This window comes from Athene noctua, chromosome 1, assembly GCF_965140245.1.
Source record: "Athene noctua chromosome 1, bAthNoc1.hap1.1, whole genome shotgun sequence".
NCBI classification, from domain to species: domain Eukaryota; kingdom Metazoa; phylum Chordata; class Aves; order Strigiformes; family Strigidae; genus Athene; species Athene noctua.
Window position 1 is genome coordinate 133,114,762 of NC_134037.1, and position 22,739 is coordinate 133,137,500.

At 36.9% G+C, this 22,739-nt stretch overlaps 1 protein-coding gene across 1 annotated transcript in view; it reads left to right on the top strand.

The window, feature by feature from the left end:
- Positions 1–22,739, top strand: part of SPAG17 (sperm associated antigen 17) — a 116,463-nt gene that overhangs the window by 41,967 nt on the left and 51,757 nt on the right. Inside the window, exons 8-22 of the mRNA XM_074896797.1 lie at positions 333–488; positions 1,193–1,274; positions 1,619–1,737; positions 2,631–2,768; positions 2,852–2,965; positions 5,438–5,588; positions 7,235–7,465; positions 10,307–10,398; positions 11,074–11,190; positions 12,693–12,847; positions 16,880–17,064; positions 18,673–18,767; positions 20,077–20,310; positions 21,524–21,635; positions 22,186–22,314. Of these exons, the coding sequence (XP_074752898.1) occupies positions 333–488; positions 1,193–1,274; positions 1,619–1,737; positions 2,631–2,768; positions 2,852–2,965; positions 5,438–5,588; positions 7,235–7,465; positions 10,307–10,398; positions 11,074–11,190; positions 12,693–12,847; positions 16,880–17,064; positions 18,673–18,767; positions 20,077–20,310; positions 21,524–21,635; positions 22,186–22,314 (2,110 nt within the window). The remainder of the gene's footprint in view (positions 1–332; positions 489–1,192; positions 1,275–1,618; positions 1,738–2,630; positions 2,769–2,851; positions 2,966–5,437; positions 5,589–7,234; positions 7,466–10,306; positions 10,399–11,073; positions 11,191–12,692; positions 12,848–16,879; positions 17,065–18,672; positions 18,768–20,076; positions 20,311–21,523; positions 21,636–22,185; positions 22,315–22,739) is intronic.

The following is a 22,739-nucleotide window of genomic DNA, read 5'->3' on the forward strand; positions in this document are numbered from 1 at the left end:
TTCCATCCAAAAAAATGACCTAAATTCCAGTTGCAGGAGAGCAGACCTGTTAAGACAAGTTAGACTTTATAACAACTGAAGCAGTTAGTTAGGCAGTACTCAGTCAGTCCATACTGTGGTGTGGGAGTGTTTACGCAAACAAAAATGAGGAGGCCTTGTTTTCTTAGAATAATTCTATAAAACATTTTGAATTAGTGGAGAAAAAAATCCCTTGGAAGTTTTTTTTAAACAGCTGTAGATCTGCTCAGTAGAGAGGTAATGACTCATGTGGCAAAGTTACATGACACTTTTGTATGCAAACTTCACCCTTTGTATCTGATTTTCTGTCTTAGCTTGCATTTGGCACTGCATTGTTTGAAAGCATTGCTTGTTTGATGTATGACTGTCTGGACTGGAGAAGACAGCACTATAACTACTTGGAAAACACCAAGTTTATTAATGTGCCCATATTATCGGAGAGCAATTCAACGCAACCACCTGTAACTGAGGCAAGGATCCTTCTCTTCTTATAGAGAATGATTAGTTATAGGCTAGAATTGCCTGTCTGTAATTCTGCACTCAAAAATTCACCTTGAACTGTCACTCCACGTGTGATTTTCTGTGAATGAAAATGGAATTTTTATCTTCAGCATTTAAAACCTCAAAAATGGAAAAAAAATTAGCAAAGCATTGGGGAAATAGAAAACAGAAAATTTAAAGGATCATACAGGCATAAAGTATGACAAGTGTAAAAATTCCTTGAATAGCTCCTGATGACACCTTCTTGTGTCTGAAAAACCAATATGCATAAACAGCTACTGTTTCTTGTTGCAGATCTGTGAACTGTCAAAAAAAGATTATTAGTTCCATGTAAGATCAATTGCTTTATTCATGGTAGTCAAAACCTTAAGTGATCAGAAGAAAGTGGCTTATTAGGACATGTACTAGTGACAAGGGGGAAAAAATGGGCTTACTCCCATCTGTAGCAGTATTACTGAATGCTCATTTAAAGCATTCATAAAACTGCGTTCTTACTATCTTGTTCCATTCAGAGTTGGGTGGGATTTCCCTCCCCTAATACCAGCCATTTAAATGTTTAGCATCTAGGGTAAGTAACCAGACGTAAATGAAATTAACTTCTCCCACCTATTTGTGCAATCCTCACTTGTCTTACTGTTTCTCAGGTTTTTTATCTTTATTTTTGTTCCTTTAGGTACAATCAACATCACAGATTACACCTTCAAAGAAAAAAGGGCAAACAGAAGAAATTCTGCCAACAGTAATATTACCACAGGGTATGTCTGAAGGATTAAAGCATTTGTCTGTAGGTGTTCACTCTGTCGTACCATTCATTCATCTGACAGCACAAATCCATGAAATTATTTACACAGTAAGCTGAAGATGTGATTTGTGTTGTAGGAGTAGTCTCTTGGTGAATACATTGTGAAAGTCTCTGGAAACTGTAGTGGTGATAATTAAGTCCTTTAGAAAATAATTATGTCTGTTTCTAGTGACAGTCATATTTAAGAGCTCTACAGTAATGGACTTTGTTAGTCTTTTTAAGAAAAATTGTCTGAAGGCTGAACTGCTGGTAATATAAATTGACATTTCAGAAGAAATTGATCTTTTATTATAACAGGGGAAGAAGATTTTTTTTTGGCTCCTTTCGTGGAAATGAGGTATTACAATGACTTGCTGAGTCAGATTCCTGAGGAATACTTTTCTGTACCCTTAATGCTGAACTGCATGTTGGAACAGGTGGGAATATTCTCTTTATAATTTCTGTGGCTAATTCGTCTTAGACCTGGTATGATGAATTGATCAAAGATCAATAAATCCATCTGTTTCAGCCTAAAATAAGAGACTGTATGGAGGCACTGATCAAGGAGATTCCAAAAAATAATTTTGGAATAACATTGTATATACAGGAAAAATGCTGCACTTTTCGTGTATATACTATGTTATTCCAAAATTATTGTTTTGAGACTACAGATCCAGTATAATCAAATGAGGAAAAAGGTGTCATTCTTAGTTAAGTCAATAACAAGTTTTCGTGTCCTGCAATAATATTTTGATACTGAACTTTACTGTTTTACTTGGTACAAAGGTCTTAGGGCAAGCCTAATATAAAAATGGCATAGACTGATGCTAGTGCTAGACGGATCTGACTTGTGTTGAGCTCAGGCACAATCTATGAATTAGCAGACACCCACAGTATGATTTGGAATCCTCCTTCTTTCAGAAATAGAATTTCAGCACAATCTTCTTTTTTTACTTTTGGCAATTTAGTCTGAAAATAGACTCAGCAAAAATACTCAAAATAAGATCTGACACCTGATACACAGTCAGTTTTTAATTATCTGTGTTCACCAGCAGTTCGTAACATTGAAAATATTTTTCTTCTCATCCTTCCAAAAGTGAATAATAGGAGAAAACATTTAATTCTGTTTTCCATAATTTTTGTTTTGGGCAGGGAACTAACATGGAAATAGCATTTTTGCTACTTCTAGAAAAAAGTTATGGTTTTCTTTCCTGAAAAAATTTATGGATGTGTGTTTAACTTATAGCAGGATCTGCTTGGCAGATTATTATTAATAGAGTTAAGCAGCAGTCATACTGTAATGAAAGCTAATGTATATCATGTTTGGCAGGTTATTGCAAGTGAAGAAGACCTTATACCTCCTAGTCTGGTGGTACCAGAGCCTCGGGCAGATGGGCTACATCACACCATTGCAGATCATATAGCCTCTGTCCTTCCTTCTCTTTCACTTTCTGAGAGTGAAAAAAAGGTTTGTGTTGTCTTTTGTTCATTTCCGAAAATGACAAATAAATGTGATTTTGGAGGGTTTAATACATCTTTCTTTTTTAACAGAATCTATATGACTACTTTTCTCCTGAATACAGTGAAAAAGAGACTGTCACTCCCAAGTATCCTCTGTTATTTAACTACCATGATACCCTGGCTCAGCGGTTGCACCTGCTGAAGGTATAGTGCTACCTATTAGATCTAAACAGTTCTAAAGTCCACAGGCAGTGAATACTCAGTGCACTAGAAAGGATGGAGCGGTATTTCTACAAAGCAGAACAATATAGCCTAGTTTTTTTCCTACTGAGATACACACAAACGTGTGTTTAGTCTGCTTAAGAAGCAGTGAGTTACCTCTGCTGACAGAGAACACATCACAAACGTAGAGCATTATATTGATTTCAGTGATCTGTTTGCATTATTAATAAGAATGTTTAGCCTTTGGCATAGATGAGAGATATTACAGAACCCTGTTGATTTACTGTAGTCAAACACTGATGTAAAACTGGAAAATGAGTTACTAACTTGATAACAGTGATTTAGCATGTAGACTAGATTAAATACTAAGATGCAGAGAAGTATAAGAAAATACAGAGAGGCTTTTAGCGAGCACAAGAAGTATATTCAGGTTGGCTAAATAGTTGGAGCATAGTGTATAACCAAGACATTGCCAAATTTTGACAAAGGCAGAAAGGTTCAGAGACTGCAAGGTTTGGGGTTATTGCAAAGTAACAGTTCCCAGACTTTCTGAACTGAAAGACCACTGTGAATTTCTTAGATTTTTTCCAAAGCCAAGATATAGTTTTACCACTGAACTTTGAAAATACTCTGAAGGCAATACAAGTGATAATACAGTTTTAGATTTCACAGCTAAGGTATGTCTGCCTGGCTTCATGAATTATGATTGGTCTGTGGAATACTTTGACAACCATTGATTAAAACAGTATTCAGAAGCAAAATGAACTTGACACATTGGAGGTATTTGAGCACAAGACAGGACTGAGTAATCACTGAGAAAGATGCTCTTAGCAGGCATATGCTTGATGTATATGATGTACTTGCTGAAACGGAAATGTAGCGTATAGTACAATGTTTGAGGAATGGATAGAGGAAAAAAAATTCTAAGATGAGGTCCAAGAAAAAGGTACTGTAAGTGCGTAATACTAATAAGATTGTTGTGGTTTAAGCCCAGAGGGCAACTGAGCATGATGCAGCTGCTCATTTGTTCCTTCCCCCTCAGGAATAGGGAGGAGAAAATAAAGCAAAAGTCTTGGGAATGGAGAGAAGGACAGGGAGGGATGACTCAACAGGTATGGTCACAGGTGAAAGACCAACTCCATTGGGGAAGAAAAAGAACATCTAAGTAATTTGAACACCACCAGCACCAATGCTTCATTTACCAGTCAGAGTGAGACATTGAGAAATACTCCCACATGTTAAAAACACCTTCCTCCCACCCCTCCCTTCTTCCTGGGCTCAGATTTTTCCCTGTTTCTCTACCTTCTCTCCCCCCCACCCCAGGGCAGGCAGGGAATGAGGGTTGTGATCAGTTCATCACCCATTGTTTCTGCTACTCCTTCCTCCTCAGGGAGAGGACTCCTCACACTCTTCCCCTGCTCCAACATGGGGTCCCTCCCATGGGAGACAATCCTGCATGAACTTTCTCCTACATGGGTCCTTCCCACGGGCTGCAGCTCTTCACAAACATCTCTAGTGTGGATCCCTGCCACATGTTTCAGTCCTCCCAGCAACAGACTGCACCAGCATGGGCTTCCCTCAGAGTCCTGACTTTCTTTGGGTGCAGCCACCTGACCTGGCATCGAGTGCTCCAAGGGCTGCAGAGGGGCATCTGCTCCACCAATGACCTCCATGGGTGCAGGGCACAGCCAGCCCTTCACCAGGGGCTGCAGGGGGGTCTCTGCTCCAGTGCATTTCCCCCACCTTCTCCTTTCTTCCACTGACCTTGGTGTTTGCAGAAGTATCGCCCTCACCCCTCATCCTAGGTTCCCCTTCTTAAATACATTATCACAGAAGTGCAGCCACCATCATTAATTGGCTCAGCCTTGGCCAGCGGTGAGTCAGACTTGGACCCAGGGGAGCTTTGAGAAGCTTCTCACAGGGGCCACCTCTGTAGCCCCCTCCTCTGCTACCAAAAACCCCATCACACAAACCCAGCACAAGAGAAAATCTTTAAAATTCTCAAAAAAGTCTCAAAGATAAATCCTTAAATATATAGGGATGCTGCTGGCACAGATTGATCAATGAGTTTACAGGCGTCATTACTATGAGAAGTAGCACAGACCAGCTAAAAGATACATGGAAGGTACCTGCTGCCTGCCTGAGTAGATCAGTACATGTTTCTGCATTCCAGAATTTTTGAATCAAGCTAGCACAGGCACATATTTTCTAACAAGTGTCTGTTGTTATGCTGTCAGTTATTCTCTTATGGATCTGATTTTTTTTCTGCCTAAAGTATCTGACACCATCATTCAAAAACACACTGTGGGCACATGCTCAAATTTAAGTTTATATCCAGCTGACTTAATCACATGGTTATGTCTTTTGCTATAAAAAACCCTTCTTTATTCAGACATAATTTTTAGAAATCTACTGGTGTGGAAGTTTACTTTGGTACTTTCATTTTTGTTCCAGGTCCAGGAGAACTTAAATCCAGAAAAGATTGAATGTGAAATGATGGATAAGCTGCCTCTTAGAGAACTTATCCATTTCACCTTTCCTTTAACTGAAAACAACACTAAATGCTTGGCCAGAGTTCATGAGCTCATGCATTATTGTACCAGTGGTAAAGTGATTTTCATTTATATCGGTTCCATTTTTTTTTCTTGTGGTTGACGATCCTATTAAAGAGAAGTGATTTTGGGACAAGTTTCTTAAGCTGCCTAAAACCTTTGCAGAACTTCCCATTTTCACATTCTTGCTTATACCTTTAGCCTACTATACAAGTTAGGGTTAACTTTAGACCTCAGTTTTATAGTTAATGGGAAAGGCTATACAAGTATTAAATATTGCATGACTAAGAGCTGGAAGTATGTTAGAACTCATTTATTTATATTCATAAACATACAAACATTTACTAAATCTGAAAAAAAAATAATTGTACAAATTGTTATTTTGATCCTAGGTTGCAGAATGCATTTTAGGAGACACTGATATAGACTGTATGTTTATTTACCAACAGTGTTTTGGTGGAGGACCACACAGAAGATTTTTATTGGACAATAAATGGCTTTCAGAATGTATTCTGTGTAAGCTGTTGGTGTTAATAATGAAATGGCTTCTATAATAGTCCCTTTATCAAACCAAGAATACATTCAGTTCTTCAACCATGATCACTTCTACGGTTACCTTTTCTTGGAGTGTGCATACCACCATGACATACACTGTGAAACAATCCCAAAAGCTAAATAAATACCCTTAAGTAGTTTTGGAGGTTTACTCTAGACTGCTGAAAAATACAAATATCCAAATCCCTTTGGTTACATTATACCATCATATAAGGCATAAAATTTGAAAGTACTTTCCTTTTCAGTCCTGAAATTCCATGTACTGGATTAATTTACACTCACTGCATTGTTTCTAGTTGTTGTTATGTTCGTTTTGGACACTAAGCTATTAAGGTATCCTGTATTGCTGGAGAATTCCAGCTGATGGGTATCAAATTTGATGGTCTTCACTGGACCATACTAAACTATCAAACTCTCCCAACTGTTAACTTCGCTAGCAATGTTTTCACTTATATCAAGAAGGTGATTCATTTGAACAGGAGATGAGATATCCAACATTTTCAAGATGGGTGACATGCTTGGGTCTTCAACTACTGTAGAGAGAATACATTTCAAGATACTCTTTGTATGATTTGGGCACCAAACTACCTGTCTTAAAATTCAGTCCTTGTCGTGATTATTGTTGTTATGTGAATACCAATGCACACAACCATAAAGAGGATCTATTAATGGCTTTGCACCTTGTGTACTTCTGTGTAAATTTCTTGTAAAATTTTGTCTGAAGAGAAAAAAAACATTTGATACATGGTTTGAGAAGCTACAGATAGTAAAAATGTTTATGATAATGAAAGCCTTTTCAAAAACTGGAAATAACTACTTAACTGGCTTGATAAAGTCCACTCAGTATTTTAAAATCAGTATCATTTATATAAAGTTAATGAGCCAGGACGTATTCAGATGTAGTAAGCACTTCATTTAAACTGAATTAATAGTTAGGCATATGACTTTGCAATTTAGAAGCATTCAACTTCGAAGCTCACATAATGTAGCTCCATGTAGCTCACATAATTTGATCCAATACCATTAAGGAAATTGTTGTTGGCTTTTGCAGAATTGCCAAGAACAATACACTTGCATAGTCTTCTATTTATCTTCTGCTGAGCTGTAAGGACACTGTCAGTTAATTATTGTAATTCTTTTATAGAATTTCTGAGCTGGACTGAAGTAGAAAGAGCCTTCAGAGTGTTTACTTTTGAAAGCCTGAGGCTGACTGGGCTGAGTGACTCTGGTCTCCTGCAGAGCTCTGGATCTATGGTTGAAGGCGATTCTGAAGTGTCTTCTATCCCTTGGGATAATCCAGCCAAGTTTGCAAGACAGCTGAGACAACTCTTCCTTATGGAAAAGAAGCTTAAGAGGAAATCTCCAAGAGGCTCTGGTAAAAACCTCTCAATTTACATTACTCCTGAAGAATTTGAAACCACTATTTATGTTACCATATAGCATTTGCTATTGCAGGGCTGTGATTTTTCTTCCTTCTACAAATCACTGAATTTTCAAGTATTGTAAAGTCTGTTCATTAAGTATCTTTGTAGGAATACTAGATAAAGACAAAGGCTAGCTATTTTGTATGACAACATAAACAGTTTATTTAAGCAACTATTTAAAATATCGGTAAAAATGTCTAGAAAACTGTTTTATTGCTTATGACATCAAATATATTTTATAGGCAGAAATTACTGAAGACGTGATTCCATATGTTTCTGAATACAGGCTCTTTTGAGTTACTGATGGCAGACAAGTCTTTACAAAGCCAGTAGCAACCATAGAGTGAAATCAAAAGTGATATTAGATGATCACCAGTTAATGGTTGCATCCTGGCTTGCATCGGCAAGATCATGGCCAGCAGGGACAGGGAAGGGATCTTACCCCTGGACTTGGCACTGGTGAGGCTGCACCTTGATTACTGGGTTCAGTTTTGAGCCCCTCACTACAAAAAGGCCATTGAATGACTCAAGTATGTCCAGAGAAGGGCAGTGGAGCTGGTGCAGGGTCTGGAGCACAGGTCTGATGGGGAGCGGCTGAGGGAACTGGGGGGGTTTAGTCTGGAGAAGAGGAGGCTGAGGGGAGACCTCATGGCCCTCTACAGCTCCCTGAAAGGAAGGTGCAGATAGGGGGAATGAGTCTCTTGAGCCAAGGAACAAGTGATAGGACAAGAAGGAATGGCCTCAAGCTGTGCCAGGGCAGGGTCAGAGTGGCTCTTAGGAAGTATTTCTTTGCAGAAGGGGTTGTTGGGTGTTGGAATGAGCTGCCCAGGGCAGGGAGGGAGTCCCCATCCCTGGAGGGGTTGAAGAGTCGGGTTGACCCAGCGCTGAGGGATCTGGTGGAGTTGGGAACGGTCAGTGTGAGGTTAATGGTTGGACTGGATGATCTTCAAGGTCTTTTCCAACCGAGATGATTCTGTGAATGAGTATTAGGAAATGCAAAAAAAATATTTTATATGAGGACTCTAGAAGGTGATATAAAAAGCTGAAGATTAAAAACCGGTGTGCTATACATTATAATTACACGTGCATACATACCTTTTCCCCTTAAAGTTTTTTCTTCCAGGCTTCCCTCAACTTTCACATCCAGGTTAATCCAGCATAGAGTTTTGACATTTAAAATTTTGGGCCAAATTCAGAAGTAACAGGGAAAGAGGAACTTATCTGTTAGGTGCTGAAGAAAGTGAGATGAATGAAAAGAAATCAGAGTAAGGCAAATATAGTAAAACTGATGTCATAAGGTAAAAGTTTAAACATCCAGTTTTCATAGTCACATTAGACTCTGTATTTGGCCAGAAATATGTGAAAACCCTCAAGTTAAAATAATAAAGAATGTCTGAGCTATGTTCCAACTTCATCAGCTTCTCTTAATTCATTCCAGCCTGTGCAATTAATATATCTTTAGCAGGTTACTATGTGGCATTTGAGCCATTATAACATTCTCATTCATATTAGAATGGGAACATTTTAGAGATCAGGAACAGAGAATGGAGAAGACCTCTTGTAGACAATGCAGAGTGACTTTTCTGAAATTTCTGAATTTTCTCCTGCAGTTTCTAACATAATGCAAAGTTGTTGCCCTGGTTAAAGGAGGTTGGCCAAGAAGCAACATTAAAAACGTGATTATTTTTCTGGGATGCAAGAAAAATAGAAATTAAGTCAATTTAAGCAGCTATACCTTTAGGTTCATGATGTTGCCCATGCTTTCATAATGTAGATATCTAGACAACCAGCTTAGATGGGATCCTTTCCTTAGAAGGTTGGAACAGAGAAAAATGTATCCTGCTTATCTGCCTCTCTCCTGAATTTTGGGTGTTAGTTTATTTTACTTTATAATAGTCACAGTACTAGCTATTGCAGTTACAAACATAGCCATCAAAATTCCAACACTTCTGCAGCACAAAAGCAGATACCAGGAAGAGAAAACATTTGCTTTCAGATTTCTTAAGTCTTCTCAAGGCAGTCAGTAAACAGGTCTAATATCCTAGAGAAGCAGGGTTCTGTTTTCTCCCAGGAAGTGTATTTTTCTTGTACATGTGAATTTTGATCAAACATTAGTGATCTGTGCTCTAACTCAGGTCATAAAGAATTCTATTAAAATGAGATTATTTCAAAAAATTATGAGAATATAGATGTTAAAGCCTGCATGTGATCCTGTTCATACCAGGTGCCCATTATAACAATGGAATGACTGGTAAGATCCTCAGCAGAAGTATTTTGTCAGTAGCTTATAAAACTCTATAAATCCAATTAATTTAAAGTTTAAAATATTCATTTTTCAAAAATATGTGAAAACAGTTGATTTTGCCTTCTTTTTTAATGCCATCTCTGCAAAGGAATGCTTGTTGTTGTTTGTTAGTATGCAGATAAAAAGGTTCTTTATGTATAAATGTGGAGGACACTTAGAGTATTTTTAATGGTTTTGACAATGCAAAGCCAGCATAGGACAGATAAAGAGGGTGAGTTGAGGGAGTCTTATAAAGCAACGTTTTTGGTGGGGTTTTTGTAAATTATTTGACTGTCTGACACTTGCTCTCCCCTGGATTTTAAAGTGCTCTTTTATGAAAGAAGTATAGAAGAGCTGATCATGTATTTATAGCACTAGTGTCATATAAGGAAGCTTCAATTTGATGGCAATCTCATCAGGGAGGCTAAGGAAATTGCATCACTCCAACCTTAGTGTTTAGGGCTGAAATTTCTGGAACACTTCTTAAAATTCTGCTTTCAATTTCCAGGACATACAGAAATGAATAGCAAAGGTGGAAGAGATGGTCTGGCCAATGCCGTTTTGAATGAAGAATCGGATCTTATTTCTGATATGACAAATGTGAGGAATAGAATAAACTGTGCTCTATAGCATGAAACAGCAAAAGATATTGTTCAAAATACTGTTACCGGGGATTCCTTTGCAGTGCTGCGTGCACATGTTAATTTTGTGGTGTTTGGCAAATAGTGCCAAAACTTTTAAGCACTATGAAATCACTTTCTTTGAATTCTAAGGTGATGGGTCTTGGTGATGCTACTAATGACAATTCTATTCTGGTTTCACTGAATACCAGGGGTCTAATATTAGCATGAGAGTTTGAGAGAAAATTGCCAAACTGTGTCACACTAATAAACTGTGTAGTCTGGCATCTTGAAAAACACCTGCCTGCCATACAATCCTGGATAAATATAGCAATTTTTAAATTACTTCACAGGACATGTTTAAAAATTCATGATTGCTTACAGAATTCAAAAACATCTAACCTAATAATAAAAATATTTAGATTATGTTTGCCATAAAAAAGCCAAGACCAAAAACCTTTGGGAGTAATTGTGTTTTTTATTAAATAGTGCCATACGGGTCTACACATGTGCAGCATTATGCAATTAAGTGTGATGCAATTAAGTGTGGTGCAACATGGGATGCTGTCTATTAAGTCACCAAGATTACAGTTAATTTAATACAACTGACATTGAAATGTTGATACTCATTATTTTGTTTTGGTGTATTTTTGAGGTGAGTCTGGAAAATTATGGCCTAGGACCAAACTTAGAAGAAATAAAAAAGACACAGAGGCGTTGTTTGACAGACTGGAGTTTTGCTGAGCATTTTCAACCCCATGTTCTTCTTCAGGTATCTGTGAATGACAATATTAAACATACAGGCACCCCTCAGAATGCTGTACAGAGAATTAGTAGCAGAGTACAGGGTATTTTCTTGCTAGATAATTGAGTCAGTTTTATCCCTTTTACATTTCTACCAAAACCTGTTGTTCTTCATCTGCTTTTCAGTTTCTTGTATGAAATTTAGCTGGTAATGGGTTTTTATTTCCTGGTTTGGCCAAACTGCAGCTGTCGGTTTTTGTAGTGAGCCTTTTAGCTAAATGTGTGATATGAACAAAATAATCTTGCCCTTTGGGGTGATCCTCCCTGGCAATTATGGGACTCATTAGTGCAGTGGATGTGAAAGCATGCTTTGCAAATACCTATGCAGTATATATTTTATGGGCAAATAGAAAATTTTCTTGTAGTGGTACTTCACCGTTTCAGGGCTACATGCTTCATTTATAGAGATCTCGCAACCTAAATCTTGCAGCAAGACAGAATGACAAATGGGAAAGAAATTCAAGTGTAGATGGCTTGTGTTGATAGACATTCTCTTGGGAGGAATGGACTATTGGTTCCTCTGCTGCCTTGAGCTTCATATACTACAATTTTTATTTGATCCTGACACACACTGTACATGGGTGAAGGAAAGGCTGCTTGGACTTTTAGCACCACTTCAGTATCACAGCTTTAAAGTCTGGTCATACATGTCAGTACATGGCGAATTCCTTCTTAGGCAATATAAATAGCCAGTACTAACTGACCTGTCAATAATTAGCAAATCTAGTCAGAAGATACTGATGGAAAATAACTGCAACAGAAAATAACATTTTCTAAGAATATTTCCTTATACTTCATGTGACATCTGAGCATAATTTTTAGACCAGCTGCTATTAATGTTTTTTATGTTCAAAGAGAATATTTGTTGATACAGAATTATTTTAGTTGTACTTCAGTTACATAGTTCTGTAAAAATAATAGTTTAGAAGAAGAATTTCTTCTAGCTATAAAATAAGTTTCAGCCTGAAGACAATGTAAACATTGAAAATGATGAGGCAGTATAGAACAGAGTGGGATCATGTAGAACATAGTAAATCTCAGAGATGCACAGGTCATAGTACAGCAAACTGAATACCATATAAATTGAACTGAGCTAAAAAAATATTTTCTTTCTTTTTACCTGGTATATGGTAGTTCTGCTTCTATTTACTATTTATTTATTTAAATACTTTAAACTTGTTTAAGTATTTAATATTTAGATTTATGTGTTTATTATTTAGCCAAACTTTTTCATTCATGGTCAGTCTGTGAAGGTGGAGCATAGTGACTACCTCTTCTGGATATGGTAGCAGTGGAGTTTAAAATTCCACCTTCCTGAACACTTCAGATTGCTGGAATCCAAATGCTTTGCGTACGTCTTGCAGGAGGGTGAAGTTCTGAAGGACCTTTTGCTGAAAGCTGTGCTGTGTAGCATCTGTACATATGCTGCTGTCTGCAGGAAGGATGTACCTTTATTTCTTTCCTTTTCAGGTTCTTCATACTGCATCCCAAGAATATAGATGTATTGATTCCTTTCATCGTACCCAAGATAACTCTTTGCTAATGGTTCTTCACAATCCTATGAATCCGTATCGTTTGTGCCAAGAGACTTGGGATATTGCATTGCACTCTAATGTTGGATTCAGGTAATTAATTTTTATCTTTCATGTCTCATTCACAGTCATTTTCAATTAAAGTCTGGATGGCCATGCTTGGGGCAAAGCTTTGAAAATAAAAGATATTGCAGTGTAACACATTTATGAGAAAGCAAGTCATGCAGGTGGAAACAGTGCTATATCAGAAGAATTCTGTTGAGACGAAGCTTTTCTGACTAAGAACCATGCAGTAACTGTATGTGACTCTATATTGCAAACTATAAAAATATATATAATGCACACACAAAGTTATATTAGGATATCCACAGCAAGGAAATTACTGAGGACACATAGGTGAGGGAGGTTAAAAAGAAAATTCTAAGAATATACTTATCATGTTTTTCAACTATGTGTATATAAATTGGGTGAGTGTCACCGTGAAATTTTTTTGAGAAAAGCTAGAAGCCTTTTGTTAATATTAAAATAATGATTTCACAGAATAATCCATTTTTCTAATTTCTTGTCACTATCTGATCACCAGTTGGAGTCATGTAAGTGGTCGATGTGTTCACTATTAGAGCTTTTGTCAGTGGACCTACTAATTTTTTAATACATTTTTGCACTGAAACAGTGATATAAATAATTGACCAAAAATAAAATGTGTCCATGTACTGATATGTAAAGAGGTTACAATGTCATGGAGAGTCAGCTGGGCTGTCTTCAACCATGTAACTCTGGTGCTCTATGGATTAATTAGATTTGATTTATCAAATAGAATTTCAAGCAAATTACCCAATGGACACACCACAACCACCCCTAGTTTGTCCCCAGGAATCTCTAAGTGCCATGCCTCATTTATCAGAATATGGGAATCTTTTAATGGAGACTTTTGTTGGTACCTATATATTTGTACAGGTTTGAATGCTGAATAGGCAAAGTGTGCCTTCCTGAAGACATACTTTGTATTGTAAGTTGTATCTTTGCTCTCAGTCAAGGAACTCTGTGTGAGTCCATCTCAGCTTTTCAGGCACCTGGATTTAAATTATTCGCCATGAAAAGAGGCTGCTGTGAAATCTCAGAAGAGATTTACCAACAGAAACACAAAGTTCCTTGAAGAAAATGCTGTCTGTTTTGTGGTTGTTGGGCAAATCTGCTAAATATCTGGTCAATCATTTTTTTTGCATGTATATGACAGTTGAAGTCTTCTCCAAAATACAGTGAAAGTTGGTGTGTTCAAGTAAGCCTGGGTCTTGCATTCAGATAGACCCAGGTAGAGCATCAGTAGTCTCGAAGTCTGTTACACAAAAGTCTATTGGAGCCCAAGAGCTGTTTACCTCACTAGCTATTCTTACTCTTTGGGGAACTGGACATTGATACCTGCAAAACACAAGTTGCTAATTTTGCATCCAGAGAAGGGATGAAAGATGTTCTCTGTAGATGCATTATAATTCAATTGAAGATGGATTAACTATTTGCTTCCTCCTTACTCTTCCACATACACTGGAAACAAGGCTTAGCGATTAAAGATAGATGCTTCTTGGGGCATGCCATCTTTGTTCAGCGACACTTTGTTGGGTTCTCTTTCAAAGCAGCAAGGAGTTCCTGAAGAAACTGTTATGAGAGCTAACAAGAAGGTTTGGCTTTGCTCTTGTTTCGTAGAAATACCTTACTGCTATGTATGCTACTTAATATCTTTGAAGAGATATGGGCTCTTATTTGGTTGTATTACATGGCATCTATACCTGTCTTTTCTCTGCAGATAATCAGCATATTTTCAGACCTTATTCAGCCTTTTTGCAAAAGATCATTTCAGATTTCCAGAGTTGCATAAATATTTGCTAGTATATGTTTCCAAGCAACTTAACACTCTAAGATAGTCTCTAAATACCTAGAGTGCTTCAAGCTGTTGCCTGCAGTTAGTTTCCAGATCCTGCTGAGCTGCTAGAAACAGGCACAAACCCTCCTTATTAATTAAGCAATAGTATTACTCGTTTTTACCTGTGTATGAAATAACTGCCTCCTCATGAGTTTAGTAACGATTTTTTGGTTTTCCTTTTATTAAAATTACTATCATTCTAATTTGAGGGGTATATTTAAGAGTCACGCTTTCACCACAGGAGAGTTACAAACACACAACAGACACTGTGCTTGACTATCGCTTTGTTAGGAGTTCTTTACCTGTGTTTACTTGTGCTTCTTTATTGTGACATCTTACAGACCACAGACCCATTTTGTAGGGTTGTTCCATAGTTGCTGTCTGGAATATACTTCTGTTACATGCTAATCAATTAGTTTCAGTGAGTCCTGTTACAGCAAATTCTCATGCAAGGGGGAAATGAAATTTCTGATGTTGTAGCAGCTTTTTCTCCTGGAGATCCCAGTTACCCTTCCTTCTTCTCTATGGATATCAGGTCCTGTAGTTCATGTAGAACGTCCAGAAGTTCAGAAATTGTCCTGTTCAAAGGGTAGGGCATATAAAATCCAATGGATGCTACTGACCAAGGGGATCCAAAGGCCTGGGCACATGTACCTGCAGGGATACATGTGTATAAAACATTTTATCTCTGATTAGGATAAGTGGCCTCTCTATCAGGAAGCCAGATGTATTCAGACGTTATCAAAACTATTTTTCTGCTCAAAGTTAATGACATTTGTTTACTGTTTCATAGTAAACACATTACACAAGTTACTGGAAAAGAATTATCCTTTCTGAGAAATGATTCTGAGTCAGACATTGGAAGTAGTGACATCAGAATACATATTAATAGAATGTGTATTTTTGACTTTGAATGATTGTTTCATTGCCCTAAAATATTTTCCATGCGAATAATCTCTTTTTATTTATAACGTATATTCATCTTCAAGTTATTCCAGTACTGGCAACTCTAGATTCCAGCCTGGTTTTGCCTTTTGTTTTCAACACCTTTGTTTTTATAGCTTGTACTCTTTTCTTCAGATACAAGCAGAGTCACCTTGTCCCTGCTGAGTATATGATCAATACTTTATACAAGTTTCCCCAAGCAGTCTCCTCCTACACTGCAGGAGCTGGGACAGATGTGTATCTTTAAGCTGTTCATGAATTGTATACTTCCCCAGTCTGTGTAGATAGCCTACGTATTAATTGTCTTGGACATAAAATGTAGTGCTGTGATAAGAACTTTAAACTGTCATGAGGTCAAGAATTGGTTGTGCCACCTACATGTTCACAACAAAAAATTGTAACGCGTGCAGTTCATCTGTACAATCATCTTGGACTTATAAATACCAAACACAACAACTGAATCGCATGCACTCTTTAAAAGCCCCTTTTAGTTGTGCCCATGGGAAGAATTTTACTTTAAACAATTACGGTAGTACTCAAATCAAGGAGTTGAGTGGCAACTGCACATAAGACTTCCAGACTTCATCCTACCTTAAAAGCAGTAGTTGTTTCAGATGCATTGTCTCATTTTCCAAAGGTAACTACTGATAACAGCTGCAAACTCTGGATCAGTTTGTCGTTCAGTGCACACTTCAACTGTTAATTGTGAATATTCTTAATTTACACCAGGCTACATCCAATCTGGATTTGGATGACAATTTCCAAGCACCTTTCTTGTCACAACAATGAAGAAGATCTAGAAATTAAATAGACTAGCACTTCCTCAGTTGCTGAATAAACGAATGAAATGTATTCTAAATGACAATATAGATCAAGAGCAGCTAAGAAAATAAGTTATCCTAGTGGTAAAACAGTGAGGAGGAGGAAGAGAACTAGTCTCAGCCTTTCTTAAATTGAATGTCTCTGTTTTCTGCCTTTCTGGATTTTCTTTGAGGGCAGGCATTCTTTGGAAGACAAGTTTCTAATATCCCTGCAGAAAGGAGGAGGAAAATCCCAAATGTAAGATATATTATGCAAATACCAGCCAGGCACAACTACCAGCTCCTCTAAAAACTGAGCAAAATTGTTTCAAATGTAAGCCTTCTCTCAAAGGTTATAGAATAATTGTATAAGAAACTGAGAAGCCAAGTGATTTTGTTTGACCTCAAAACATGTTGGTGAAAACTGTATTATGGTAAATAGAGGAATGTCATGCTTTTCAGGAGCTATCTTGATCTGGTGGCAAACTCAGTTGGAGACTGGGTGAAAGGGGAGGAAGTCAAATACCAAGAAGAGAAGATGGCTAAGAAAATAGAATCTCTTAAACTGGAAAAAGCCATGGCAGAAGGACCTTTGGGATTGTCTGCATGTGCTGTCAAAACACCTGACTTCCCTAAGAAAGCCAACAGTGCGTATCTTTTTGTTTTATCCTAGAAAATTAATTTTTCATGTTGAGTGCTGAGACCCAAAGTTGTTCAGAGAGAATTGCATGTATTTTTTTCATGTGTACAGACATGTTTTGAAAATAAATACACCTATTTACATATTCTGCATCATTCTCTGTCCTGAGAACTGAGACCTTTAATGTCAATTTACATTTACAATAGCCGTGTTTATTTAATGGAGTGACTTTAAGGATTGCATAAAAATATGAGTGTTTAGATGACTGAACACATGAAACGATGAGCAGTAGTTGAAGTTGGCAACACAGTTCAGGAAAATTCCTTTTTAAAAGGGCAGGATAAAAGCTGGAAGTCAGAAGCTGTGAGCTAGAAGCTAAAACTGGAAACTGGAATTGACTAGACTGCAAAGCAAACTTTAACTACAAACAACTCTTTGGATAATGAAAATTGTAAGCAGTTCATACAGTAACTGCTGAGCAGGCAGCAAAATCTGAAAAGCCCTTTTGAACAAAAGAGAACTATCTAAATTGTCTATTTGTATATTGAACAGTGGTTTGTTGATATTTAGCCTTTGCTTTGCTCACCTTCTTTGAGAATGCACTTTGAACCTTCATAGTATAATAACAATTAGCATTTGCAAAAGTAGGAATGTTATTCCTCAACCCACTTAACACTTCTGATTATAGTTTGGAAACCGAAAGGACAGTTATGATTTCTAAACATAATTTGTACCTATCTAGCTGTCACAGGAGCTAGACTGAGTCTTGCCCATCTAGCACCTCATAACAGGTATGATTCATAGAGAAGTTCACTTACTGAAAGTTAATAATCACTTGTAGCTGGGACATGCAGATGGGCAACAACAGTATCTTTAGGTGATTTCAATTTCACTGGCACTTCTGTAACCCACACTGCAATTTTTACTTTTTAATACAAAGTAATGTAACTAGAAGTTTCTCATAGTGTATTTAAATTTACCTCTTCTAGCAGGTAAATACTGGATATCCAAGTACAATATAAAACCACGTACCTAGAGAGATACCCTTTTCATAAGTCATAGGTACTATAAAGCCCTAATAGTAAACAGGAGATATGGTGTTTCTTCAGTGAAGGTTTGAAGGTTCAGACAGTATTTGTTCACTTTTTTGACTAGAAAGGTTGTAATATCTATTATTTTGGTATTAAGCTTGTTCTAGTGTTTGTGAGCTGCTTAAAGCACTGGGTCTGAATTCTGGAACAGTGGTAGTAACAAAAGTAAAAAATACTGCTTATCATTTCTACAGCATTGTTCATCTGCATAAAAAAAATGTTGCAGGAGCAAAGCCTTCAATAGCAGGAAGCAGAGAGTCAGTCTTTAAAATGTTGATATATTGTTTAGCATATTTGGTCTGCAGTTATGACTAATATTGACAGATAAATTTCTTCTAAGATGAACAGTGTTTCTGTTTATCCCTAAAAATATTTAATGTTTTCTTTATTCTACTTTTGTACTTTTACTATTTACAAATGTTTTTTGTTTACTTGCACTTACTTATTTGTATTTTTTAATTTTTAAAAATTACTTCATTTTCATATATTTATAATCTCATTTATTCCCTTTTCATTTCTCAAAGGTGACACGTCAAGACCTGAGAGCGTTACAGAGACTATTCCAGAATCTCAGTCCAATAATAAAGAAAATCCTTTTATCAGAGAAGGTTCTCTAAAGGTGAGACAAAAATCTCTGTGTTTTTGAAATGGACTAAATAACACTGTTTTCTCAGGAAGGTAAGCTTTTGTTCTTACATAGACTTGACTCAGTCCTCTTAGTTTTTCTGCTCTTGGCTATTTTTTATATACTTTATTTCTTGTTTTCTTTAATTTATTCCCTATTGGTTCAGTTATGTTATGTTATTTTGTTAAGGGAAGACTGTTTGCAGTTAGACTAGGCATTCCAAAAGCAATTCCTAACTGCAGTACTAGGAAATGAGTTATGGATAATATCCTACTTCTTGTTGAAGATTGCTGGTTTCATCATAAAATCCAGATTCATTGAAGTACTTATATACCCAACTCCTACTTTCATTATCTACATCTCTTTGAAATTAAGGCATGTAAATATGGTACCTCAGAGTTCTTATGACAGAGAATCCCATTTTATAGATGTAGACCATGGTCATGCACAATGGATGAATTGACTTGCCTAGGCTCACACAGTAAGTTCTGGCTGAAGTAGGAGTTAAGCAAATGTAAGATGTTAATTCTTAGCATTGGCACTATCCATTACATTGCATAAATCTAGCTTAATTGATGTTGTATTCCTCTGCTTTTTTTTGACTCCTCACAGCCATAGTATGTCTCATCATTCTTGTAGCATGTAATGCTCTACACTTGTAGTACTGATATTGGAATGTAGATATGAAATCATGTTAACTAATTCCTGGGTACTCAACTTGAGATGGCATGGCTCAAGTGAGGCTAATGCCTAACTTGTAACTGTCAGTGCTTACCATTTCTTCCACAGAAATGCTTGTGCTTTGGTATGCTTAGAATATAAAATGCTATAAAGCCCTAAATACTCTGGGAAATCTTGGATATGTCTTCATGTCTTCCTGATAGAAGTTGGTAGTTCTGGCATTGATACCTTATTCCTTTCTGTAAAAGCATAAAATAATTTTATTACAGTTGCTTTTTAAACTAATACCAGTGATGCATTCTGATTTGGTGATGAACATTGTGGAAAAGTGCACAACAAAATAATTATGACTGAACGTGTAAGATACAAATAATCATCCAATATATCTCCTGTGGTCAAGAATGATTGATCCTGTGGATTGAATGAGTCAGTAATTTTATGCAAAATATAATGTGCAATATTGTAAAACTGTACATTTGGAAAATATGTGAGTGACTTAGAGTGACTTAGAACATTGGTTCCTTTGAGTTCATTTACTTGTACTCTTTTCGGCATGCACATATGAAATATCCTATAATACAAAGAGGACCACAGTCATTTGAATTCCTAACATTTAATGTAGGCATGGAAGAAAGAGCAGGACCGATTACTAGAGGAAGCAAAACTTAAGGAAGAAAACAAAGGAAAAAAAGAAAATTTGGGGGGTAAAAAGAAAGGACAGCAGGTAATAGATGAAGAAAGTAAAGGTTCCAACAAGGAATCTTCCAAAGAGAAGTTTAAAGATGAACCAGCAAAAGCCCCTGAACTTGAGGAGGACCCCAGCATCCCAGAACCACATTCTGAGAAAGTTTATAAGGTAAGGAGTCATATTACTGCACCATGTTAGGAAAGTGCTATTTATATAGAGAGTCAAGATCACAGCAAAGCTACTATCCATTGTGAAACTGGAGTTCAGGGCAAATTAAGCCTAAGTAGGTTTTGTTTAACTCCATCATTTTAGCAGCAGATCCTTTCCTAAAACTTTTGGAAAGCTGTTTATGATGTTTAAGGTTATATCCTACACAAGACTACCACTTTACAATTAACCGGAATGGTTTTTATTGTATATGACATGAACACAAAGATAAGTTGATCATGGTTTTGTGCCCAGGGAAAATATGTTTATGGGACGAATTTTGTCTGAAAATGTGGTTTTCGTGGGAGAGAATAGGAAATGGGAACACAAAGACCTGTTCCAACTCCCATATTCAGAGACAGCTAGACCTAGTTGAGGTTTTTGCTGTCCACATTGGAAATCGAGTAAAAGGAATTCACTGTTTGTTCCATTTCATGTTTCAAAATTCATGTTCTTGGAGTGCTCTAATACAAGGTATTCTGCCTGTTAGTATAACAGAGAGGTATTTCTTACAGAGGGAACTCTTCACTAGTTGCATCCAAACAGTTTTTAAGCAGTTTGCATTGCTTTATATTTGCGGAGTCTAAGCCGTGCATGTGAAACTTGTCAATAGTCAATATATTTTAGTCCAAACTTACTTGAGTACAGACTTCAAACTCAGAGCTATATAACGTTTCAGTCTGAACTTCAGTACACTCACCTAATCTTTGCCAGTTTGTAGCTCTTTGGAATGCACAGCAATCTGAGAATCAAGATTTACAGTGTCTGAATTCCAAAATCTAGAGGGTGGAAAGCTGAATCTTTATTTGCCCTTTATCTGATTGCATGCCATTGAACGTTGTCCCTTTATAATTGGCCAGAATTTTTCTTTACTTTCCATTATATGTTAAGCCACCAGTCTGCTTGCTACTCTTCAGTTTCCATGATGGCTCCATACCACTGAAGGACCAGATTCTGCTCTCATGTGAAACAAGTTACTTCAGTTCGTAACAGGAATTAATTGGATATGAGAATAACATGCTATGTATTTGCTCGAGTTGTTATTGCATTAGTTAAATATCTAAGAAAAATGTTGCCAGGGACAGTGGGATTCTGAGGATCTGTACTTCATTTGCCTCTTTCCATAGCTTCTGCCTTTCTTATTTATGCATAACCTAAAACTTTGTTTTTCCAGTTTCTTGGCTACAACACAGGGGAGGATCTCATTCATGTATCAGGAACCAATCAATATCTTTTCCCATCTGATGGAGGACAGATTCAAGTAGAGAAGATAGAGTTTGTAAGAGGTGATCCTTTATTTCTTTATGCTTTGCTTTGACTCAGTTACTAAGTGATGGCATAGTTGTTAATCCATAAATGCTTTTTCATGTCTCAGTAGTAGAAATGCAGTTAAAGACATTGTGAGAGTATCATGTAATTCCATATTAGCCTCTATCACTACTAATGTTTACATTTTCCTGTAGGTTAATAATTGATAAAGTACCAGAAAATTAGAAATGGAGAAAAATTATCTTATATTTATCTGTTCACTGGCAACCAATGCATGGTATTTCAAGAATGCTTGTTCCAATAATTTGTCCAGTCAAATGCCATACATCTAAGCAATAGGGTTATTCTGCAGCCTCTCAGATCTAGCTGTCATTAAGTTTTTGAACATTTATTCTAAACTCAGCTAACCTTAATTTTGTTTTCTTGGTCTGCTACTAAGCAATTCAGTCCACTTCTGAGTAATTTTCTTTTTTGTGTGCTTTATAGTTGTAGGTGTGGGGGGTTTTCTGGGGTGGGGGCAGTTCTGCAGCCTGGTGGGTGGAATAATAGTATTCTGTTGCTTTGCAGGTCTAACTTTGGTAAAGGTGAAAGTAATAAAAGACAACCACAATTTCTTCATTCATATCACAGACCCCAAGAAAAACTTAAAAGAAATTGAAGTGCAAGCAATTAATGAAGAACAGAAAATTAGATCAGGTGAGTGGATTGACATCACTGATAGAAAGAAGTAATAGTTTGACATATTTAGTAAATGGATGCAGATCTTATAAACTAAAATAAATTCCTGCTACTGGCAGAGGGTAAATAAGATCAGTGTTCTGTAAATAGAAGTAAAAATCCGGTTGGCTGACTTAGGCACCATGTAGAGAGATCTTACCAAAATGTAGAAGCACAGTACAAACCAGTCTCTTTTCCAAAGCAAGGAAATCAATGAAAAGGTCATCATTCCTTAAGGAAAAAATTTTCTTCTTTAGTGGAGGACTCCTTCAGATCTTAATGTGTCCTGGGAAAGCTGGAGAAGCTGCAAACTGAATCATGTTGATTGTGACTATAATAAATGTCTGCCCTTCAAAGGGAAGATTTCCCCCTTTCAACTGGACCTTCTTTTGTGTGTCAGATGA